Genomic DNA, 26745 nt, shown 5'->3' with positions numbered 1-26745 from the left:
TTCAAGAAGTTTTTCAAGCAGGTCAGCTTGTACCGCCCACACACACACTATCTGGCTATGGAGGAGAAAAACTGATCACAAGCATCATGGAGGAGTTTGCTGATGTGTTCAAGGGCATAGGGAAATTCCCAGGAGAATGCGACTTACACATTGACCCAAACGCCATGCCCGCCATGTGCCCCTACGGAGGATCCCTTTCACACTGCGGGAACGACTGAAATCGAAGTTGGATGACATGGAGAAAAACAGCATAATCGTCAAAGTAAAAGAACCCACAGAATGGGTAAATGGACTGGTGGTCGCAGAGAAACGTAATGGGAAACTCAGAGTGTGCCTTGATCCTCGCAATTTAAACAAAGCCATCAAAAGACCCCATTACCCGCTTCCAACATTGGATGACATCACACCAAAGCTGGCAGGAGCACAGTACTTCAGTGTCATTGATGCTCGCTCAGGCTATCCAATTAACCATCAAGTCATCTCTCCTCACCACCTTCAACACGACCTTTGGCAGGTACCGCTTTCTGCGCCTTCCCTTTGGGATAATATCAGCACAGGACATTTTCCAAAGGAAAATCGATGAGACATACGAAGGGCTCAATGGAGTGGCAGCCATCGTGGACGACATCCTCATGTTTGGCAGGACAAAGGAGGAACACGACGAGAACCTCAGTGCCATCCTTGAGTGCACAAGGGAGCGAGGAGTGCATCTCAATCCAGAGAAATGTGTCATAGGCGCCACAGAAGTGAGTTACTTTGGACACAAACTCACCCGGGAGGGCATCCAGCCAGACCCAAAGAAACTACAGGCCATCAAGGACATGCCACCTCCTGAGAATAAGAATGAGCTCGAGACAATTCTTGGAATGGCGAACTACCTGTCCAGATTCGCACCACGACTATCAGAAGTGAACGCACCACTGCGTCAGCTGCTCAAGCAAGACTCGGAGTTCGTCTGGGATCAGAATCACGACAGAGTCTTCCAGCAAATGAAGGATCTCATAACCAGAGAACCAGGCCCCATACTGGCATACTGCGACATGACCAAGGAGCTACGCCTACAAGTAGATGCATCAAAGTATGGTTTGGCAGCTGTGTTGATGCAGGACAGACACCCAATAGCATATGCTTCAAAGACACTGACCCCGACAGAGGTTAACTATGCACAGATTGAATAAGAACTCTTTGCAGTGCTGTTTGGATGCAAGCGTTTCCACACTTACATATACGGCAGAAGAGTCATCGTCGAGTCGGACCACAAGCCGTTGGAGCACATATTAAAGAAGCCAATCTCCGTAGCCCCTGCTCGTCTGCAGCTCATGCTGTTACAGCTGCAGAGATACGACATAGAGATTGTGCACCGGCCCGGAAAAGACATACCTGTGGCTGACACACTGTCCAGGAAACCATTGCTCGACCAAGACAGCGAAGGCATGGAGGACCAGGTCCACTCAGTGATAAACAGCCTCCCAGTAAGTGACAAAAAGCTCTCAGAGATACAGGCTGCGACAGGATGCGACCCGCAGCTCACCCTGCTGAAGCAAACCGTACATGATGGCTGGCCTGAGGACAGGAAAAAATGCCCCAAAACCCTTTTGGACTTCTGGAACTTCAGAAATGAAATTTCACAGTTCCATGGCATCATCTTCAAAGGTGACAAAATCATAGTGCCAACAGCCCTAAGAAACAATATGCTGGAGAGAATCCACACTGGGCACATGGGGATTGAGAGGAGGGCCGAGAGCGAGGGACGCCCTCTTCTGGCCAGGCATGGGCAAGGACATTGCTGCCACGGTGGAAAACTGTTCCATATGTCAGGAGAGGCGTGCAGTGAACCCTAAAGAACCTCTCATTCCACACAAGATTCCTGAGAGACCATGGCAGGCCGTGGCCTCAGACCTCTTCACATGGCGTGGTCAAGACTACTTATGTGGACTATAATAGCTGCTACTTTGAGGTCGAAAGGCTATTTTCCACCACCGCAGGGTCCGTCATCAAAAAGCTCAAGGCCATATTCGCCAGTCAGAGAAGCTTATTTCAGATAACGGCCCATAGTACAGCTCTCGAGAGTTCAAGGACTTTGCAGTCACATGGGACTTTGTCCACACAACCTCAAGCCCTTTGTACCCACAAAGCAACGGCCTTGCCGAAAGAACAGTCAGAGCTGCCAAATCAGTTCTGGATACAGCTCATGCTCAGGGAGTAGATCCCTGCCTGTCTCTATTGGAGCAAAGGAACACACCAGTCGATGACTTCAGATCACCCACACAGCTCCTCATGACTCTACGTCTGCGCTCAGTGCTTCCCATCACCGGATACCAGCTGGTACCCCGCGTCATAAGCCTGACGGTGGAGCAAAAGACACGGATGGAAAGACAAGAGCACCAGAGGCGAAACTACAATTGCAGCGCCGCACCACTACCGAGGCTGCAGCAGGGGGAGCACATCCGCTTTCAGCATGAGTCCGGAAGCTGGAAATCGGCTGTCATCATCCGACCTGCAGAGACTGCCCGCTCTTTCGTGATCCGCGCTGGCGAGGGGCAGACTACACGGCGCTAAGGCGTCACCAGCACCTTCAGCACCCGCACCCGATTTGGTAACCCAGCATGAAAGTGCAGCTCAACAACAAGCAGAGCCTCAGTCGCCATCTAGAGGCACTAAAACACCACCCATGGACACTAGCCCTATACTGACCACCAGATCAGGACGAGTGGTCAAACCAAGGGTCATCCTTGACCTGTGATTGTAAAGGGTGTAGGCGAATTGCTGCCCTAAAGCAAAAAAAAAAAAAAAAAACATATGTCAAATGTCGGTGTGTATTAATGAGTACATATCCTGTGTTGCATTATTGTTGTTGTTCTCATGCAGCAGTAATTTTACACATGACAGTGTGGAAAAAACAGTTTCTAATCCTCATGTTCAGGATGTTCTATTTTGAAATGCATACTGGCTGTGCCACTGGTGGACATTTAACAACAAAACAAAAAAAGGCAGATGTTATATTGTTTATAATGTTTGCACTCCGTGCGTATTGTCCCTTGGGGTTTGCCATAGTGGCAGTGGGGTGGGTATGATTACGGAAGTGGAGGTGTGTTAGGTTGTACCGAACAAGTGGCAATAAAGAAGATGGTGGCTCACGAAGCAGTTTGAGAATATGTTCCTTATAAGTTTAAGAACAGAATATTACAACCAGCCCGCAATTATAGGAAAATCATAAAGCCTTTGAATGGAAACAAACGCTGTTGTGAGAATGATGTACACTGTTTTGATGGTATATATGCATCAATCTATCAATTGTTTGTTGTAAGAGTCAGATAATTATTTTTTAAAAGCTAGATATTTTAAATGAGAATAAGAAAGAAAAGTACTTCTTTGTGCCCCCCCCCCCCCCTTTCCCTGTTAACGCCCTACCTGGCCCCCCTGGCAAAACTTTGCTAGACACGCCCCTGCACAGTTAACAGCTCTCAGCTGTAAAAAAAAAAAAAGGATCCTGGTGGTATTTGTCTCTCAGAAACAGTTCATAACTTTAACTCATTCATGTCACCTAAAGGTAAACCTGTTTCTCCATCACCTGTTCAGCTCTGATGATTCAGTAAGGACATCTCCTGGTTTCATCTTCATGTTTCCCTCTCACCACATATCCAAACCGATATCATGACCAGCAGCTTTTACGGCTGTGGCTCCAGCAAACATCAGCTGATACTAGAAGGTAATATTAAATAAATTCTAACAACAGCTGATCAAGCTTAAACGTGCTGCTGTTGTTTAATGCGACCTCCGCTGGTTTCTTCTTTCTGGTGCAAAGTGGGCAATAAGCAAACAAGATAGACGGGACTTGTGACAGAAAGGCCGATCAGCTGATCATTGATCAGTTTCATGATTGAAGTAGCAACAGGAGAGGGAGGGGGAGAGAATGAGAGAAGAAGAGGCAGCTGTGCAGCATAAAGACAGAATAACTCCAGTTTTCTGTCTTCTTTTTCATTGTATCTGAAGTACGGGACAAACTGTGCTCCTTTTCACCTCAATACGAAACGTGTAATATTTTCTCTGAATACGAGACGATTCCGTTTTTTAGGGGACGGTTGGCAACTCTAATAATTAACCTTATGAACAAAATAAAGTTCAACATCAGTAACATCATAGCACCCACCCAGCTGTATAGAAACTTCGTCATGCTAGCTAATACCCAGTACGAAAAAGTCAGCATAACGAAAATAAACTATACCTAAACTTGGTTTATATCTGACCCAGATAGACTGCAGGTCATAACTTCTTACCTGAAGTTCAGTTCACCTGACACCGGTGGCCGCCTCAGGTCTCTCCCCCTCCTGCCCCCCCTTTCCCTCATCCACCTGCTGGCGTCCACCACTTGCTAATGTTATTGAAACTGTGGAAGCTCCGCGATAGCCACCACACGAAGTAACGAATAACGACCCTATCTAAATCCCAGTAACGATTAACGTGTTCCTGATTTTGGCATAATAACTAGTTACCGTGCTCGTGACCACAATAATAACGTAGTTACTGTAACGCGTTACTTAACAACGCGTTAGTCCCTACACTGGTAATAGGTGAGCACCTGCTGGTGATAGCTATGGGAGTTCTTAAAACTAAAAATGTCAATTTAATTGGCTGATAACATTCAAAGTCCTTTGGGAAACAATAATGAACATTTTAAATTTTCAATCATTATTTTTTCATGGCTGATTAATCTGACAATCCATATTCACTTGTGTTACGTTTAGGTGCTTGGAAAAACCCTAGAGCAAAAACAAAGAGAGCAAAAGAATGAACTAAAATTGATGGATCAGAGGTTAAGATTTAATTTTTTTTGTTTTTTAGTCTAACACAGTTCTGCATCATACAGTACCTATAATGCAGCTTCATTGTGTCTCTTTGCAAGATTTTCCCTGTCTAAATCCATGTCTTTGGCAAGCGACAGATTCCATTCTAATATACAGGCCCTTTTTTAGTGTCAAACTTCAAACTGAAATATGTCAAATATTATTATGCAAAATAATAATAACAATAATGATAATGACATATGTCATAGTGATATCCTTTTTCAGAAGTGCCTCTTGAGATTAGTAACATCACAGCTTGAATTTATATATTTGATTTTCCTTCACAGTGCCACCAAAAATCACCAACCTGTCAAGAGATGTTGTGGTAAATGAAGGCTCTAACATCACCCTGATGTGCCAAGCAAGTGGTAAACCAGAGCCTTCCATCAGCTGGAAGCTCATCTCCTCTTCAGGTAATTTGTTTATACATTAAAAAATCTAGATGCAGAGCAGATTTTTGATATATTGGTGTTTTTTTTTCTTAATGATGTCATTTTTTTTTTACGTTTTACTTTATTTTCTTAATACAGATTTTTTAGAACACATGGATGTAGTGTTTGAGTTAATGGAAAAGTGCATTAAACTAATGGTCAGCAGAGAACAGCTCCTCTGTGATTATTTAGAAGTCTATGAGACTTAATCTATGACCTCATTAAAACATCTTTACTGAATTTATGGCCTTGTTTGCTAATTTCAGGACATATGGAGTACAGCATAATTAAAATGTTTTAAATAAAGAGTCTAAATTGAAGTAAGAGCAAATAAAGAGTAAAATAAGATAATATAGAGCAGTTGGTTTTCGTCCTGGACAAAACATAAAGTTTAAAGACAGGACCTGACAAGCCAGTGGAAGAAGTAACATTGCATCTTTCATATACAGACCATGTTTCTGCTGTCATGGTCTGCTCGAAGCAAAATAGAGTACTCAAATGCAACAGAATTCAAAAGATTTATTTACAATAATGTTTTGCAACAAGTAGAATTCACAAGGGCGACAAAGACAGAGTAATGGATCCAAAGGAGGAAGTGACACTATGGAAGAGGAAAGGGACATTAATCCAGTGATTCCAAATAGGGGAGTTCCAAAAGATAACTAGCGAGAACCAATGGCTTACTTGGTAGTGTGGGTGAGTCAGTCCTTGGAAGATGTTGCCTGTCCAATGAATAGCAGAGGGAGGGAATCCAGTGAGTCTCTCCCAAATGAATGGCCATGAGGTAAGGACATCCAGGAGGGTAGGGAGGTTAACTGGGGCCTGAAATCTTCACAAAGGTGCATGTAGACAGATGGAGTGAGCCAGTTCCAAAGAGTCAGGTGAGTTGTGCAGGTAAGTGGTGGGTTCTCGACCCAGGCTGGGGTTGACTGGAGGCAAAAAAGCACAGAGATCAACACAATAGAAAACAAGTGAAGACAAATAACATTTGGGGGCTGATTTACCACTGAACAGTAGCAGACTGGTCCTTGAATACAGCAGAGGACTGTAGTTTGATGAGGAGCGCCTTGAGGCAACTGTTGTTATGATTTGGTGCTATATTAATAAGATTCTATTGAATGTGCTTGGTTGAAGAGCAGGAAGCAGACTCCACCACATAGGGAGGAAAAATCCTGGCCAACTTAGACTCAAAGGGAAAACAGACTCCAAACATTAAGACTACCATGGACTATGGCATCTACAGTGTCTTTTCTTGTCCCTCTTTGTTTTCCACCCAATCCCAATTATAACTGACTCTGTTTGACCCATAGTGGATTTCACTTTTTTTAATTATCTGCTTTTACATAATCCTTGTGTTGTAACTGATTAATTAATACAAAATAAATAAATAAATTAATTAATTAATTAAAGTTTCACTCAAAGGTAATTAAATTAAATGAAAGGTAATAATCGGATGTAAATGTTCTGGAGGCTGAATGATAGCATGAATGATGAGAATACACAGGGTATAGCATTAGGGACAAGATTAGAATTTTCAGTACTGAATGTCCCAATGTTCCATTGTATGTGCTGAGTGGCATTTTTCTATTATTACTTGCTTGCTAGACCAAAGAAAGCAAAGTATTGAAGTATTGGCCACCATTGGTCTATGACTCTATGTTTTAGCAACCTGCTGTTTAATTTGATTTACTTTTGGTTTCACTTCTGTCAATAGGAATCAGAAGGTTTTCCATTTCATATTACTTAACTTTAAAATTCAGCCAATAGTAAAAGGAATGTGTCTGGTTGCCCAGATAAGCTCAAGATACAATTGGTCATGCACTACAATAGAATGTGCCTTTAAAGGAATATTTATTGGAGAGCATCATGCTTTTGAAAAGGAAAGAATTGTTGGTTAAAATGGTAAAAATGAAGTACAATGCCTTATTAGACCTTTCTCTTGACTGGTAAATCAATAACTAATGAAAGGAAGAGAAGATTTTCTTTTCCACTGCATTGTGGTCATAAACTGATAGTGGACAACTGGACCTAAAATAGGTTTTGCAGAAGAGTGGGTGCTCGCATCAACCTTTTGTAATATTTATTCATAATAAGGGAAACTTGCAAATTAATCTGACTGGAGAGTTAAATGTACTTGTGAGACATGGGTCTGAAGCACTGTCATTGCTGGGAACTAATACTTTGAAATCTGATTTAGTGGATCCAATGCTTTATTTCATTGCTGCTTAACTTTCTGCTCAACATCAGAAGGTTTTCACCTCTTAAAGGTACAGTCTATTAGTCAGTTAAAATACAGATGTGGCTAGGGATTTAAGAAGATTGGCCAAATTTTTTGTATGTATGCTGGGTCGAAAAGTACACATACATACATTTACAAATAGTATAGATTGTTTATATTGGTTATAGATTATTTATATTGGTGACTTAATACTTTGTGGTGTGGACCATGCATTCGTCACATCTTTGGTTTATGCCAGGTTTCTTTTTTCTTATTTTGTTTTTGTCTTCACATCAAGTTTTCCAATCATGGAAAGATATATTTTTTTATAGACACAGCTCAGATAACAACTCTGATATCTGTTGAAAAGACTGTGTGTGTTTTGTGGCTAAACCTTCACTATGCCTGCTATCTCTTTGTAAAACACTGCTTTGACTGAGAATCTGTATGTAAAACAAACAATTTTTCAGAGACAGCCCCATTCAAAAGCATTCTTTATTCTGTTCTTATCTCAGCACTCTTCATCATAAAAATGGATGCAATGACTGGTTGCTTATATTTATTTATCTATTCAAAATCAGTTTCTCAGAAGGTCCATTGAAATGCAAAATGAAGATCCTCTTTGCATGAATTAATAAAACTAGAATTTAGTGAAGTGGACTGAATGAATGTATGGAATGTGTATCGGAGGAAAATATAAATAAACAAGCATCAGCTTGAGAAGCTGTCATTTTGATTTTTTTCAAGTAAGATAAAAGACAATCCATCTAGTTTCACGTAGTTTTCTCTGAAATTGTTCGAACTAAATTTTGTGGATTCTAGTTGGTATTTTTATATACCATTTTCATATCCATTTTGGTTCCAGTATTTGACTGATAAGGGTGTTTATGATTAAGAATTGATAGAGTCGCAGTGCACAGTTGCTCAGACTAAAAGAGGCTTTGAGTAGAGAACAAAATGTCCCAGTCTATGCAGTTTGGACTATGCAGTCCAAACTGATACTGTTCCAGTATCTCCCACATGCAATGAAACTTTTCTCCAGCCTTGGGCCTTTCAGTGTGAGGCCAGCTATGGCAAGCACTCTGGGGTATAAATGAGTGAATATATAAAGATTCTCTCTCTCTGTATCTATCTGTGTGTGTGTGTGTGTGTGTATGCGTGTGCGTGTGTTTGTCTGTGTGTGAGTGCGTAAAGATTGATGATTTCAGACTTGGACCAAGGCTCTCTTCGAGCCATAACCCAGCTCCCCCTCACCTTTGATAGATGGCTTTAGGGGCTTGTGGCAGATCAGAAGTGATCCTTGCTATCTTCCACAGACCACACAATCTGACTGCTAAATTTGTCTGCCTAGGCAGTACCCAGAATGAACGGGAAAATTAATGAATTTAACCAAGGTGCAATAAAGGTTTCCCAGATTTGCACAGCACTGGTTTGCTCAGAAAGATTAATTTAAAATTAAAGGTGAGTAGTCATAGTTTTTGACCTTTGTGAAACTGAAAGAAAAAACTTATCCACTTTAATATTTAAACACTACTATGAGCAGCTGAAATTGTTGTGTTTGTCACCTGCTTAGGATTTGATGAAAGGATATACTGTAAGAAGTGCAAGAAGTAAAGACCCTTTATGATTTGTTGGAGCTGGAGCATATTTCAGGTAGCATAGGGTGAGAGATGGAATACACCCTGGAAAGGTCACCAGTTTGACAGAACTAACATAGAGACAGACAACCATTTATACTCACGTTCACGCCTACAGCCAAATTAGCCTGTTCACCGGTTAAACCACAGCCTGGTGGTTTGGTCTAGAACCAAACACATCTTCATTTAGCATCTACGTAGATGATAAAAAATGACAGCTTTAATACTGCATTTAAATTTCTATTAGACTTAATTGGTTTCATTCTTAACACTTTATGATAATTGGTTAGACACTGGACAATAAATTTCATTACAATAGAAGTCCTTCTGAACACACTTTAACTATATTTAAGGAGGTAATTCCTTCACTGTTATCTTTTCTTTAAGTTAAATTCAATTTTTATTTATAAAGCACCAAATCATAACAGTTACCTCAAAGTGCTTTACATTGCAAGGTAAAGAACCTACAATAATACAGAGAAAACAGGAAACCCAACAATCAGATGACCTTTTAACAGGGAGAAACCTCCATCAGAATGATGCTTAGGGAGAGGCTATCTGCTGCAACCATTTGGGTGTGAAGCGAGGAAGACAGCACATTACAATCCATGTGCCAACACAGTACCAAGCAGCTACTGAAATCTTTGCTCTCACCGAGGTGGAATAGTTTCTTAATCGTGTTAGATCCTCTTTGGGTATGACTGTAGATGCTGTCTTCCCTTAAAAAGAAAGCAAGAAATCAGAGATGTTTGACTCCCTGGTATAACTCACAAATGTGCACAAAACAGATGGAGTAGAGGCAATGGCATTGCACTCATTTAGAAAATCTTCATTTGGACTCACAAATGTATAAATATATAATATAAATAACCCCTCTGAGAAAAACAGGAACACCCCAGGTTTCTTTTCAGCACTTCAGCCAGGCTGATAAATAGTTGGAGCTCTACTGAGCCAAGAAATTTTCTCACAAACTAAATTTACCCATTAGGGGAAAATTACTCACAACTCCCTCACAGATGTGTCATTAAGTATAGCAACTTTTTAACAGCTGATATTTACTTAGACTCTTTCTCTCCTATTAATCTTTCTGAGTTAACGTCAATAATTTATTTTTCTAAAAGATCAGTGTGCCTCCTAGACCCTATTTCAATCAGACTGTTGAAAGAAGTCTCGCCATTAATTAATGCTTCAATTTTAAATCTGATCCATCTATCGTTATTAACAGAAGACACACTAGAGTCTCTTAAGAGGGGAGTAATTAAGCCATTACTTGAAAAGACCTTACTTGATCTGTATTAGATAACTAGAGTGATTTCTGACCTTTGTTTTATTTCAAAAAATGTTGAACGAGTAGTTATTAGTTTATTTTAAGTTTCACTCAAGTTTCACTCATCTTATGGTGTTGAACAGTGTGCTCATCCCCGTGTTTGTTCTTAGTGCAGCATTCAAAACTGATGACCAATATCTTACTACAGTGTGATTTGAATCATATCTGTCTGATAGATTCCAGTTTGTGTCTTCTTCATGCAGAAAAGTCAGTAATCGAGTTCTACAGAGTTCTGTGCTGGAACCAATTCTATTTATATTATACATGCTTCCACAGCATAATGTTATTAGAAAACACCGCATACCTTTTCTTTGAAATCCAGATGATACCCATCTTAAATTTCCTAGTCCTTAATTCAGGCAAAACATATTCATATCCTGGACATTGAACATGAAACATGGTGTCTAACCAGATATGTAGTTTAGAGGGCATTACCATTACGCTCGAGCAGCATTCTAAGCAGCTGGTCCGAAACTGTTTTTATCATTTACGTAATATTTCTAAACTCAGACTAATGGTATCAAAGCTTGAACTTGAGATGATTATTCATGCTTTTATTTCTTCTCGTTTAGACTATTGTAATGGCCTTTTTACTTGTTTTAACAAATCAGCCTTAAATCGTCTTCAGACTGTGCAGAATGCTGCAGCACGTCTCTTAATAGGCACCAAGAGAAGATCGCATATCACTCCAGTCTTGGCCTCCCTTCACTGGTTGCCTGTAAATTTTAGGTTTCATTTTAAAATTTTAGTTCTAACCTTTAGGGCCCTACATGGTCAGGCTCCTCAATATTTATCTGACCTGCTGAAACCACATACATCTTCTCGGGCTTTAAGGTCATTAGATCAGAGACTGCTGGTGGTACCGCGCACTCGTTTTAAAACTCGTGGTGATCGGGCCTTTCAGACTGTGGCACCACGGTTGTGGAATTCTCTCCCACTGTCTCTTCGCTGCACGGACCCCATTGATTCTTTTAAGAAACAGCTGAAGACATTTTTATTTAGAAAAGCATTGATTGATTGATTAATTTCTTCTTATGCTGTTTTTATAGTTTTATTGTTTTACATTGTTTTATTTACTGTTATATTGTTTTTATATTCCCATTTCCTGTGTTGTAAAGCACTTTGTGATTTTTATCTGTGAAAAGCGCTATATAAATAAATTTTACTTACTTTTACTTACTTACCTTGGCATCCAGTAACACTGATGAATCTTGGAATAATTTCTGGTCAAATATGTCCTTTAGCATGCACATTAAACAAATATGCCTGACTACAGACATATTGCATCATTCAATTTCAGCATCACTCTAAGACAAAATATTTGTCTTTTTTTAGCAATAGTGTGCAAAAACTGGTAAATGCATTTATAACTTCCAGCATGGACAATTGTAATTTATTTTTGTCAGGGCACTCAAAAAGCTCCCTGAAAAGTCTTCACTTGATCATCTTGATTAACTCACCTCAGTGGAATTTGCAAAGTGGCTTTAACTGACACTGTAGTCTCTATTGGCAAATTCTATTATCCTCTTTTGAGAGAAAGCAGAAAGGGAACAAGAGGAGCATAAATGGAACGGAGTGGAACCCGTACACCTATGTGAGCTCTCTTGATACTCCACATCAGGTGAGTGTGTCACTGTGTGTCAGTGAGGCATTCTATCCTTAACAGCTTTCCCAGGTGCAATTCAATAATGTCCCCAAACCCAGCAAAGTGAATCCATGCACAGTTTATTACTGTCGCCTTCCAGCATCTTGGGAGGAAGCTTGAAGTCAATTATGTCTTTTGTTCTTTATGTTGAGTGCTGTATTAAGTGTCTCTGTCAAGCATGTCAAATTGATACAATGAAAAAAAGTGTGGCTGGGATTTTGCCCTCTTCTTATTCTCAGATCTCAGTAGTAGTCCCAGTGTGCTTGTACTCTTGAGAGGCACACACAAAAGTACAGAACATGAAAATTCTGACAGACGAGTGATAAAGAGTAGGCACCGAACAAAGCATTAATCACCAAATTCTGTAGCATCCTATGAAAAATGTTAAATCAAGAACTGGTCTTGGTCAAGAATTGGTGCTACAGAGTGCTACAAGAAACATGAGAATAAGACAGACTTGCCATATTTACAAGTGCAGGTTTTGGCACATTGTGTTAGAATTTGGCCTGTCACGCCCGATCAGGATCTGTCTTCATTCCTGCTGTTGCCAAAATCCACCCTTTCATTTTTGTCTACATATCCAATTTAGGGTCACAGGGCTAGCAATGAAAGGTGGAGAGGTGGGATACATCCTTGAAAGGTTGCAAGTTTGCTGCAGACAACTATTCACAACTATTCACACTCATATTCACTCCAATAGTTGGAAATGAGCTTCTCTTTTTTTAGCAAAACAAATAGATTTTTTTCTTTACAATTTTTGTTGCTGTGTATCGCATTTAAATGAAGCACAAATCAGTAGACTTAGGTGAATTATAGTTATAGTATACAGCTGCAATGATCCATTAGCCCTTGTAATCAATATATTCCTTCTTCCCTTTTAAGGTGTCCTGCAGGCACACAGTTGGTGAAAATACTGAACATGGCCACAGCTGTTGACTTGTCACATTATCTCCAAATGACCCTCTTCAATCTCTCTCTCTATGTGTGTGATCTTTCACAGGGGATCTGGTGTCAGATGATGAATACTTGGAAATCCCATCTATATCCAGACAGAAAGCAGGAACGTATGAATGCACAGCTGTCAATGATATTGACACAGACGTGCAGACTGTAGACATCACCGTCAACTGTGAGTCGGCTGCTAAATGTTTCAAAAATTCACACAAATGGTACTAAATTGTGCCACTTTTAATGGGACAATGTTGGATGGGTGATCATAGAAAAAATACAGTCTATTCTTGTGAACTGTGTGGATTTTTGTTTCACTATTTCAGTACCTATCAGACTGACATTGATCAAAATTCTGTAATGTCTAATATATCCATCTTCTTCTATTTTTGATTCAGGGTTGAGCTGACATAAATCAAGGGGCAGGGTACACCCTAGACAGTTCACAAATATGTTGCAAGGCTAGAATGTCTGTCTGTCTCTATGAACACATAGAGACAGACAGACATTCTAGCAACTTACAATCCAGTTTCCTCAGCACATTCCTTTTCTGTCCAATTTTAGTTATTGGTGACATTGATTCTTTATGATAATGTTTTGTTTGGTTTTGTGATGTCATGTGCACATCGCTTCTACTTTTTTTCCCACAATACCTGTATTCTGATGTGTTGTTGGGTCCAGCAGTCATCAAGGACAAATATAGAATAATTTGTATCACTTTCCTGCTGATTTGGATGGAAGAAGATAAAAAAAAGATTTATCCGATACAGCAGCATTAGATAAATAGTAGTATCAGTAATAATCTATTTGAATTTTTCAAATTACCAGTATTTGTTTGAAACTATATTTGACCATTTAACATTTTTACATTTATATTTTCCTTTTCTCGTTCTAGTTTTTTCTCTCTCACCTCCTCGATTTCTAGTCTCCTCCTCATCTCCATTTCATCTTCTTCCTCCTCACCTGAAGCCTCACTCCTAAACTGAAATTGTTTATTTATTTTTGATATTTTCCCAGTTGGTTTATCATGAGCGTATCAGGCATGTGACCCTCCTGTCTCCATACAGCTGACAAACAACATGTTATAAGCTAACATTACCCCAGATAATTTTAGAAACTAGTATCTTAAATCTCTTTAAGTACTTTCTCTTTGATAAAAAGTTTTAATACATTCTCACATCACATTTATTTTTAAGTGTGAGGATACGCTCATTAGATTCACTTTAAACACATTTTCAGTAACAGAGGCAAAAACAGAAAAATATGAATATCATTAACAATTCACCTGTATGACAGAGTATTAGCGACACAATAAAAAAATACACAATAAGTTTCATTAAGTCATCTCCACAAGGCATTTTGTAGTGGATACGGCATCCGTGGTAGTTTGCCTTCTTGAAACATCAACTGTAATCTCCATATTTAGATTTTTTTTTCTTGAAATAGTATTTCAGCTTTTTTGCTTGTTACCCATCTTGACCCAGATACTCAGACACATACCCAGATACTTGGATCATAAAATTACAGACCCCTGGGCAGAAATGTTTTCTGGGCCCTAGCCGACTTGTTTTGAGGATAAGATTTCTTTCTGCAATAATCAGACATATTGATAGTACACAGAATAGTTTGAAATGCAAAGGCTGTATCTTTGAGAAAAAAGTTATAAACACAACACAACTTTACTAATGTCATGGGTTGCTCTGAGGATCCACTCGCAGGACTCCGGAGTGTTTTAACAGAGACGGTTTATTTACAAGATCTTCACCAAGTGTATTTACAGACAGTGCGAGGATAGTGCTATATACAAGATGTGAGAGGCAGGGTTCCAGGGCTCCAGGGAAAACAGGGGAATCACACACGAGCTCACTACAACCTCTCTCTCCGCTAGTGACCAGTCACTCCTTCCACACTCCACACAGGGAAACACGGGGACGGGTCCGGGGAATCTAGAACACAGAGACACATGTTAACTTTCTGAGACGGAGGCACGGGAAACTTGGGCTCGACATGTACTGACTAGAGTCTTCACAACAATCCAGCGTTGAACAGCTGACCTCCTCCCTCTAAAATACCAGCTGGTCTGATGAGGCCCAGGTGTTCCCAATCCAGGAAGGTGTGGGCCGAGGGCGTGAACCCACCATGAGTTCCGCCCCGGCAAAACAGGAGAGAGAGGGAGAGAGGGGGAGAGAGAGACAGAAAAGGAGAGCCAGGAGTGGGGAGATTATGATCAGCGCCTTGCCGATCCCGCAGGTCGTGACAGCTAAATCCTCTAAAGTAACTTACATTAAATTAAAAAGGATGAAAATACTGTTTAATTAAAGTTTTTGCATGCACACCTGTTATCATCTTCCTCCCTCATTCTCTCTCTCTGTCTGTCTGTTTTCCTTATGATCTTCTCATCTTTTACCTCCTTTCAACAATTCTTGTCATTGCCACAGTCCTGCTCCCAGATGAATGTTGAAGAAATGACAGAAATATTTCCTGTAAACTTGCTTTTTGGGTTATGAGGAAAGCCTGGCTTCTTCATTTAGAGCCATTCATAGATTTACCTTGATTGTGAGCTGCTAACCACAAGATTAGCTTGCATGGCAGTGGCATCTACTAGCTAGTTGACTTAGGGAGAGACCACTAGCAATGTAGATGAAAAAGGGAGAGATAGAATATAGACTACTGTATTTAAATAAAGACTACTGTATTTGGCCAATTTTTATAATAAAAAATATTATATCTACTTTTTGATAATTTGTGGTTTAAGATTGCATGCCCATAATGCCCACCGGACAATCTGGCCCAGAAAATACTGATAAGCATCCAAACTTTTGTAGGGCTTCAGATCTCCTATAATTGATTTGCTGGTGATAACATAATTATATAAATTATGTAGAGTGAAGTCAGGGACAGTGCCAGATTTGCACAGCATCAGTAAACACACTGAAGGAGTTCGGTAAACATCCATCTTTAGCCCCAATTTGCCCAATTTATGCACATTATGAGCAATATGCTCCCCATGAATGTGTTTTATTTCCTCTGAAACAGTATATATACTTTTGTTTACTATACTATAGTTGCCATAGTTTACTTCAGCTACATAATGTATAATGTTACTTCACGTGTCACGATAAATTACATGTCTGCACACCTCAAAACTTTCTGAGTTCTCTAATCATAAAAGCTTTTCCATCTGCAGAACAACTACCCAGAACTACTGATTTGGTTGGAGTTTTTTATGATCACATTATGATTTCTGACTCGGTTATTAGTTGAAGCCTGTGACCTTTATCTACAGGATTTTATTTATTATTACTACTACTACATGATTGGCTGACTGGGGTTAGGGTTAGGGTTAGAAGTATGTGCTCTGGAAGTATGCGCTATTTTAAATGAAAGATACGTTCAAATTAGAACTACTTTGTTATTAAATTAACCTATATCTAATAATAGTCTAATGCATGTAACATGGTTAATTTACCTTTTTCTGTTTAATTGTGGGTAAATTAGCTGATTCTCAGGAAATTAATCTGCAGCCTTAATCATTGGTTCATTTGTCAAACCTAAATGCCAAATGCTATATAAATCATTAGCACTTAGTAATAATGATTGATGTTGCTTTTTGGCCTATTTGACAAAAAACTGATTTTGTGGCATTGAATTATACTTTATTATCACAAGTGGCATTTTCATTGTTTTCCTTTATTTTTGCAGTACAAGTTATTATTCATATTGTCTGTGTGTAGTTATCATTTTTTAGTTACCACAGAGAGCCCTGAAATCAAAGCAAGTTTGAAAGGCCCATGAGCATTAGCTGACTACTTGGGCACATTGCCTATATTTTGGACATACAGCTAACAACTATTATTTATATTATAATATCTCTATGATACAGAGGTAAGAAAATTGATCATTAAAACCTGAACAGTTATTTTCTTCACATCATACTCTAACACTATGCAGTTTCAACACTGTACTAAGTATTATGTATAATTTGAATGATATTATCTGTTCACTTGTAGTTGTGGCATAGAGTCAAGACAGGAAAATGCCATGACCTCTGTCTCCTGCTTATCAATGCTTGTGCTGCCGTTTACCCCCACACACAACATCCCTGTGTGTTTCTGTCTGGTTGTAGATGCTCCAGCTGTGTCAGAGGGCAGAGATGTTGGAGTGACACTGGGCCAGAGAGGAGTGCTGGAGTGTGAGGCTGATGCAGTGCCTGAGGCAGTTTTTGAATGGTACAAAGATAACAGAAGGTAATTGGTCTTACATTTGCATTTTAAATAGGCAAATTAAAGGTATGTGAATATGTGCGTGTGCCTTTGTGTGTGTGTGTGTGCACACAAGTTACTGATGGTTAATGATCTGCTGTGAAATTTATAGTCCCAATACTATCTAAACTGATTTTTGTGTGGGAAAAAAAAAGTCAAAAAGAAAACATGAATGATATGATTTGATATTTTTCACTCATTTAGGATCTTTAATGACTTTGATGGTATGGAGATTGTCAGTACTGGATTAGGATCAAAGCTGACCTTCTTTAATGTGTCTGATGGAGATTATGGCAACTACACCTGTGTTGCCATCAACACACTTGGGAGTTCAAATACAAGCTTCCTTCTGTTTGGTAAGTACATTTATGATACTTGACAACAGGAACTATAACTAAGATTGTGTAATATGTTAGATTTGTACAAACGTTGTTGTATGCGGTCATTTTATTTTGATGTTTAGTTGCTGCATTCGACCGTGTCCCTCGGGGTGTCCTGTGGGAGGTGCTACGGGAGTATGGGGTGTCTAGTCCATTGCTACTGGCCATTCGATCCCTATACAACCGTTGCAAGAGCTTGGTTCACATTGCTGGCAATAAGTCGGATTCGTTCCCGGTGGGTAATGGGCTCTGCCAGGGCTGCCCTTTGTCACCGATTCTGTTCATAATTTTTATGGACAGGATTTCTAGGTGCAGCCAAGTGGCGGAGGGCTTTCACTTAGGTGGCCTCAGAATCTCATCTCTGCTTTTCGCAGATGATGTGGTTCTGTTGGCTTCATCGGGTGATGGCCTCCAGCTCGCACTGGAATGAGGATCAGCACCTTCAAATCTGAGGCCATGGTTCTCAGCCGGAAAAGGGTGGAGTGCCCACTCCGGGTCGGGGATTAGTTCCTGCCCCAAGTGGAGGAGTTCAAGTATCTTGGGGTCTTGTTCGCGATTGATGGGAGAAGGGAGCCGGAGATCGACAGGCGGATTACTGATGCGGACGCTGCACTGGTCCGTCGTGGTGAAGAGAGAGCTGAGTGTAAAAACGAAGCTCTCAATTTACCGGTCGATCTACATCCTTACCCTCACCTATGGCCACAAGCTGTGGGTACTGACCGAAAGAACAAATGAGCTTCCTCCGAAGGGTGGCTGGCCTCTCCTTTAGAGATAAGGTGAGAAGTTCAGCCATCCGGGAGGGGCTCAGAGTAGAGCCACTGCTCCTCCACATCGAAAGGAGCCAGCTGAGGTGGTTCGGGCATCTGACAAGGATGCCTCCTGGGCGCCTCCTGGGTGAGGTGTTCCGGGCATGTCCCACCGGGAGGAGGCGCCGGGGCAGACCCAGGACACGCTGAAGAGATTATATCTCTCGGCTGGCCTGGGAACGCCTTGGTGTTCCCCCGGATAAGCTAGAGGAGGTGGCTGGGGAGAGGGAGGTCTGGGCTTCTCTGCTTAGGCTGCTGCCCCTGCGACCCAGCCCCGGATAAAGCAGAAGAAGATGGATGGATGGATAGTTGCTGCTAATCAGGTCACTCTTGCAGTGGTCCTCATTATCACTAAGCTGGGTCTTTAATCACTGTCACATGTAGTGACCAGAGTTGCACTCTACAGCCCAAGATGGTACTTGTTGTGCTGCTGTGGAACCTCTCAAACCAGAAGCTGCAGCCAGTGGAGAATTTTTTATGTACTGTACACTGAGCTCACCAAGGCTGCAAAGCAGAATAAGTCACCGAATACAGTCCAAGACGGTTTCATTAACCAGGTACTACCCTGGGTGCAATGTCTTTAGCTTCACTATCTCCACTGTTCTGTCCTCTGTGAAGTTATAAATCTCACCAGAAAAATTTGAGAAGTGGAGAGTTGCATCTTATTTTGAAAATGTATTGGATTCACTGTGCTGTTCCTGTGTCTGACATCATGTCCTCTTCATCTGCTCTGCTTATTTAATATGGCTTCCATCAAAAATAAGGCCAAAATATAGTCAGTGAGTGAATAGCCACTTCTGGGACTAGACTGCTAAACGTTTTGTTGGCATGTTTAAGTCTATGTTTTGGCTAAAGTTCTAATTTGTATAATTTGTTAGATCCCAGGTTAGGCTTTGTTTGTTTGTTTTGTCATGATAATATATGTGTAATATTATACAGCAAATTAAGGGGACTGCTGAGCATACACCCTCGTGTGCACAATCATGGCTTATTTGTGTGTGTGGCTCCTGAGTTCTCTGCTCACACACAAGGAAAATAATTAGAATAGAAGAGAATAGAATAGAATAGAATAATTCTTTAATTGTCCCACAAGGGGAAATTTGGTTGTAACAGCAGCCAAAAAGACACATATACAAACAAACAGTACACAGGACACGGAACAGAAACATACACAATTTTTCTTACATATTTACATTAAGGACAGTGGTTACTATATACAGAGAGTACTGTACAGTTATTAAATTAAATAAAAATAACTACAGGTAAGAGACAAACCAGGTTGTAGTGCGAATTGCGTGGTAATAAATACCTGTGCTATACATATAAGTCTATAGAACTCTTGGAAATCAGTTATCAAGCCTGTGTGAGCTTTAAATACACTGTTCTCATGTAAGCATTAAAATTCTTTCTGAAATCATACTGCAATGTCTGAATAAAGCCTTAAAAATTATTTATATGACAGACGGCCATTCAAATAATAATAAAAAAAATTCTTTACACATCTGATGGAAGGTCCTTGCATTGTTAAAGGGTCTTTATTTGGAGAGTGCACAGATGTTTGCTGTTCTTAAAATTTTGCTAAAATTGCTTTATTTGTGGTACTTAAAACACAGCGTTTTGCCTTTAGGGCCCCACCATTGCTTTTATGCATTGCTGCTGTTTTGTCAGTTGAACTGTCTGAAACTGATATCATTATGTTGCTTTTCTGTTTCTGACACGTTGCTCTGTTCAATTTGTTTCCCTGGTATAGTGGTAATTGAACCCACTAGCTCAACACTTTTGCAAGGTTAGTATTCAACACCAGCATGAACGTCAGCTGTCGAGGATCAATAGTATTAATTGCATGCTGGAGCCTGTGGAACATTGCCATTTTCACAATTGTAAGTTAGGCTGCATTAGAATTTCAGAGACGATGAGTCTCTGCTACATTTGAAAAAAAGTGAAATCATTTGTCTTGGCTTTTTGAACCAGTCAAAATTGCACTTTAACCCTCTGTGGTTTTATTGAATTGACATGTTAGACTTCTTGTGTGGTATGCAGGATCTCTGAGAACGGTGAGCAGCAAAGGAAACTGACATATGCAAATCTGTGAAAATGGTCAATGAAGTCTGTTTCATTAACTGTGTTTCATCTTTTTCTTCTCAAACCTAACTGCCTCTCTGTGTGACATCGGCTTCATTTTGATTCTTTGCATGTGCTTTTCCTAATGTAAGTATTTATCATGTTTGTTTGTTCTTCTGTGATCCATTGTACCAATATTTGCTGCATTTCAACTGTACATGCTACAGAAGAAAACCAAACAAAATTGCAAATTTCTTGTGTGAATCTGTGCACATTTTGAGGTCCAGCACTTTAACGTGTGAAACTGCAGAGATAAACACCACACCTACTTTGCCATTTGATTTGTCCTTGTGACTGCGACCAGCAGTCCATTCACATAACAGAATTGTATTAATGACTTTGATTTGGACTATGACTACGAGTGATTTTCATTATTCTAATTAGCAGTAGAGAGGATTAGGAATAATCCACTGTGGAAGGATAATTGGATACATGCCCCCAAAGGAAACTTGTGGAAAGCCAAGGGAAATGAGTAGTCATTGTTTTACCAATTTCAATGTAAAAATGATCCAAAATCCTTTTATAATACACTCATTTAGAACTTGCCTCATCCCCAAAAAGGGCATGATGAAAATATTACATGCTTTTATTCATAAAATGCATCATGCAATACTTTGGTAATTTTAGCAATGTGTTAAAAATATCAGTGCTGGAATACTGCATTTCAATTTGAATAAGTGTTTTAAATCACTTCTCAATCCTAAGAATGTCCTTGAAAAAACAACCTTGCTGAGCATGGTTCATTTTTATCCTACTAAACCTTTGAGCAGTTCATGTCATCTTGAAGAGTTTTCCTTTAAATATAGTTTTTTGACAGTGTTGTTACTTCCTCACTGAGATTACTTCCTTACTCTGCTTCTCTTTGTTCATCTTTCATTATCATCCAAACTTCATAACACTATTCACTGTTATGTGCTAAATAAATCAGATCCAAAGATGAATGAAAAGAATGCATCGTAAGTGATGTTCAAAAACAAATTACAAACACAGTTTAACAAAAAACCAAACTGTAATAGAAACGTGAGGGACTTTAAAGTAGGATCCATGGCATTTATCACTTGCTTTAACTTAAAACTTCAGCCAGTACGACTTTTTAACACCAGCAAGATGGACATTTTGACCCTCTATTAAAATAAAACCTGATCGTCTCAAATGTCATGACTTTTTTTTAAAAAACAGGGATTATTTATCAAATTTGGAATTTTGGAATGTTTGAGATCAAAAGAAAAACAAAATGTCCATTTTTACCTAGAACCCACATTTGATTGTTATAACATCAGCCAAAAGCTAGTTATATGTGACTGATAAATAAATATATAGGTGACTGTAGTTAGATTAAAAAAAACAAAAAGAATGATTACTACAGGCTGAGTATGGGATTTTGAGCAGAAGCAGGGGGAGTGCGTAACCGAAAGCATGGAGAAGTGGCAGGTTGCTTTCTCTTCTGAGCAGCATAGGAATTCATACCTAAAGTGAACAGAGAGTCTAGACTGTGGAGAACTAATCCAAACAAATGAATAGTGAAATCCAGAGCACATTAGTAAAACAGGTTTTAGGCCTCCCAGCTGGGGAGGTGAAGCTGCAGATTGAGAATTGGGGAGCAGTGTGAACACTGAATGGGAGGCTGCACTTTGGTGATTTTGAGGCAGATGTAAAAATGGGCGAGATGATCAACTTGGACATTACTACTTTTACAATAATAATTTAAAATGCTTTTTTTTTTCCCTTTTGTGTAGCCTGCGTTGAGATCAATTTTAAAATGTAAACAATCAACTGAGGGGTCAAAATCACTCCTCCTGGCAGTTACAGTGTTAATTACTGTGTTCCCAGATTCTCGCTATGCAAATATCCTGCATTTCTTTTTCCTAACTCTAAACCTTAAAAAATCTTATGTTTTGTGGAGAAACAAAAGAAGGTATAGATAATACAGTTAGTCACTTTTTCAGGCTCTTGGTTTAAGTCATTGTTAACTTTATCAGTATTAAAACATAATTGTTGCCATACAGTCTGTGGGTGTGCATTGTCAAACAACTTTTTAAAGCACATTCTCAATTTCCGTCAGCTGAATGTGTACTGAATTTTTGCTGATATATTAACCATTGACATTTTGTTTCTTGTTATGAATGCAAAACTGTTTGCAAGATAACCCAGGGGAACATACCATCAAAGACACAACCAGGTGTACCTAAAATTGAACTCTAATATATTGTAGCAAAAACTTCTGCATCAAAATTGCAGTACTGTGACCTTTAAATTCTGTCTTCATGCCATCTTATTAAGATGACATACAAACCATAATAACTGTTACAGCTCTTATTACTCTTTAAGTTGTTGTTTAAAAAAAACACAAATATGTTTGTAATGCTGGATTGTTCACAGACGGGAGGTTTATTAACTTACTTCAATACTGACACACCAAAAGAAGAAAACTCCTTAGTGGTGAAACTTACCCAGATGTTTTTCCTCATTCTATCTCCTGTTAGGACCGAGAGCAGTTCAGGATGGCAGCGGCGGTGCAATGAGTGTGCACTCACACAACTGTCTCCTCTTCATTATGATTCTGTCCTTCCTGCTTAGATTTTGAAGATAAATTGAGTTGAACTCCAGTGTTTTGTGTGTGTGTGTGCCTGCGTGTGTGTGTGTGTGTATGCGTGTGAGTGTGTGTAGGTGTGTGTGTGTGTGTGTGTGTGTGTGTATGCGTGGGAGTGTGTGTGTGTGCGTTTTTGTTTTTTCCAACTGAAACCATAAACTGATGCACATTAAGTGCATGATTTAATCTGCACTGCATTGATGTTGACCCGCTAAACAAGTATGTCATTGAGGGTCTTTTTTTTTTGAGATTTTAAGGATGTAACAAATGTTTCACCTTTTAATTGAATTTTGTTGGATATTTTTCTCTTGGAATCATATTATTCTGGATTGTCTCTTTTTACCTGTGATTCTAAAAAAAAGATTTTTAAAATGGTGTCTCTTATTTTTAAAAAGTGTCTCTTAATCAAATGGATTTGTCTTGAATTTAACCACACTGAATATTCATGTCTATTCCAGGAAACAGCAAATTTACAGCAAATATAAGAAGTGAATTCTAAATACCTCAAAATTAAACTGAAAGAGTCAAACACAAGGTTGCCCTGAGGCTGAAAACCTGGTATTATCATATTTTAATGTGTAATAATTATCCTTTCGTCTGGTTGTTGAAAGCAGAATTGTAGTATTTTTGTTCCCACCATTATAGTGATATATTTGCACTTGTGCTATGCTAATCTTTTTAATTATATTTTTTCAATTATGTGTAGTTTTAAATATTTTTAAGAACGGGAAATATGAACTTGTAATTATTTGGGACAAACCTCTTACTTTCATCTCTTTGTCATTTTTTGTTCTTTACTCGTACTGGTTGTATACAAAAATGTTGTCAAGATTATTATAATTATAATTATGTTAGACTTTAATATTTACAGATGGAGGGAATGTTAGCTACATTTGTATGGAGTGGACATCTGACTTAAGTAAGACCTATTAATGCTATTGATATTTGTTTAATATCATACCATGTATACATGCTCTAGAAATTGTTCCTGTTTATGTTCTAAACCAGCACTGGAGGGTTACTGAACAGTCGTTTTGAGTAGATTAACACAAAATAAACTCTTTCTGCATGTATTTAGACACAAATAACCCAAAGACTATATTTCATATACTTCCTGTTTTTCAAATCACCAAACAAAGACCCTGATTTTTAAGTATTGTCTTCTCATTAACTTCAGAGTAAACTAGAGGTCTTCATGGGTACAAAAATGTCTGTCTGTGCAAAAATGTACCACAGTGAATTAAAGTGGATTTGCCTATTTTTTTTTAATATTGACCCAGAAATAATATAGAAATAACACCTGGGTTAAAAAAAAAGGTCAGAAAAAATAGGTCAGAAATAAAGACTATATGTAAAACGTGGCATAACTGCAAATGAGCATTTATGCCACTGTGACATAATTGCTCATTTGCAGTCTTAAGAGTTCCTTTTTCATTGACAACCTGAGGAAATTATTCACTACCATACAATAGTAACTAGAAGCATACATTGTTCCATCATTATCTGTAAATTAAACTATAATGCACAAAGTGAAGATCATATTAGACTGAAGATGTATTGAAAGTAGGAACTGAGACCATAAACTTATAAGAAAAAGGTTGAATTAGCAAACATTTTGCAGTAAAGACTTTCAGACTTCTGTTGATTTGGACTTTATAAATTAAGCAATTATTCTTAGCCTATTAGAATGAAAGTAGATTTAAGGTACTTTTGCTGCCACTTCACGATTTTGACTTATAGGCTAAGACCCATCTTTAGTATTTTGTCCATTATCCAGTCCTATACAGATCTACTGACATGGGTAGACTCATGAAGACCTTTAGAGTAAATGTGTTGTCTTTTGACACGAGTAAAATACAAAATCATTGATACTCTTAAACCAAAATGTACAGTATAGGAGTCAGATTGTGAGATGTTGGTCAGAAGATTTAATAATTTTAGACTTTACTGTAGAGTATGCAAGCCAACTGCAATAACTGAGACTGATTAAAGGTCTCAGCAAATAGGCCACAACAGTTCTTATCACCTGATATATAACTTGCATTAACAGAAAAGACAGAATATATGAGAAAACCTGAAAATCATATGTTTCACTATGGACAAACATCAGTGCAGGCAGAGTGTCACAGGCAGCAAACAATCAGCAGACCTCCTTTACCATATTTCATTGTGAGCATGAGAATTTTATGCAACAATCTGTAACCTCTCACAAAATGACAGGAAGAATTAAAGCTGGTAATTTCTCTCTTTCATATCTCTCAATTTGAAAAGAGATTTGTACCAATTGGCAGACTCTACTTAACATGGGTATGCTTTTTTGTTATTTAGTGACAATAACAAAAAATGTACATCTGGTGTTGAACTACTGGCTTTTGTAATGAGAAGGATTGTTTTAAGACATTGTGCATCCCTTGCAAAATGCTGTTTGTTTTTACTGTCAGTTTCTATCAGAGTTTTGCAGTTGAAGGTTTCCATTAACACTGCAACAAACAAAAACAGTGAATTAAAACAAATTGCTATGTCTGTTTAATGATGGGAGATGTTGCCTTTCTTATCTTCTGAACGTTCATCACACCTAAAAGGAGGAAAGGGTACACAAAAGCAATGACCTCTGTTCTTTTAATATACATTTTTTGCCCCCTTTCTCAGTCTTTTCCCTCTGGCTTGTGTCAGCACCACTGAGGCCCTAGTCCATCATCCACATTGCCCTACCTCTATCTTTCTTTTCTTTCCATGGTTTTTGGGGATAACAACCTTTTCACTCCTTGATGTGAAAAGAAGAGCCAACATCCAAATCAGAGAGGCATGAAACGGGTCGTTTTAGAAACTGATCAGGATAATCATGACCTGAATCTGACAGGCTAATCATTGTTTGTTTTCACATATCAGAGAGAGGGTTAGAACATTATTTATCTCTAGAACTCCAATGTTTGGAAATGACATGGTAATTATTCCATCCTGGGTTGAAAGAAGGCACTACCAATCACACGTCTATCCTGCACAGTCATTTTATGACAAGATTCACCACATTTAAGATGGACTCACATCAGATCACCTCATAGGGAAGTTTTTGCAGTGATCCATTCAATACTACCTATAAGCAAATGTTTATCATCTAGCCAGATTATTTAATAGCGCAGCAATAAACACCTGAAAGTCTTATTTCGATTTTCCAGTACATTTGCTGCTGAGTACTTGCTCACACTTAGTAGCACATGTACAGTTTGATCACTATCTCACAAGGTAACCGAAACTGTGAGAATTAAAAATATGACTTTAGAACTCTACAAATTTTTTATATCAAATACACCTGTTTATGAACTTGCAGTAAGATCTCTCACCATGGATAAAATTTTGCAAATTGCTTAACACTGAGCTAAGAATGTGATAAAAATCTTGATGCATTCTTAATCATCCAGGTAAGAAAATCCCCAAACGTTGATTCTGTTCATGTGGACGTAACGCTTTCAGTGGGAGAAATGTTTCATCACTCATCCAAGTGACTTCTTCAGTCTCAGCTGACCCCAGCTTCTTCA

The 26745-nt window shown here is 38.9% G+C and overlaps 1 protein-coding gene across 1 annotated transcript in view; it reads left to right on the top strand.

Annotated features, from left to right (window-relative positions):
* The window catches only part of ntm (neurotrimin), a 404648-nt gene extending 378909 nt beyond the window's left edge, over positions 1-25739 (top strand). Inside the window, exons 4-9 of the mRNA XM_084941576.1 lie at positions 5132-5257; positions 13103-13231; positions 17177-17297; positions 17517-17668; positions 20249-20284; positions 23103-25739. Of these exons, the coding sequence (XP_084797702.1) occupies positions 5132-5257; positions 13103-13231; positions 17177-17297; positions 17517-17668; positions 20249-20284; positions 23103-23203 (665 nt within the window). The 3' untranslated portion in view covers positions 23204-25739. The remainder of the gene's footprint in view (positions 1-5131; positions 5258-13102; positions 13232-17176; positions 17298-17516; positions 17669-20248; positions 20285-23102) is intronic.
* The last annotated feature ends 1006 nt before the right edge of the window (positions 25740-26745 follow it).

Source organism: Perissodus microlepis, chromosome 10 (genome assembly GCF_051167445.1).
Source record: "Perissodus microlepis isolate ML-2025 ecotype Zambia chromosome 10, ASM5116744v1, whole genome shotgun sequence".
Classification (NCBI taxonomy): Eukaryota; Metazoa; Chordata; class Actinopteri; order Cichliformes; family Cichlidae; genus Perissodus; species Perissodus microlepis.
Note: the sequence above shows the minus strand (reverse complement) of the source record. Positions and strands in the feature narration are given on the sequence as shown.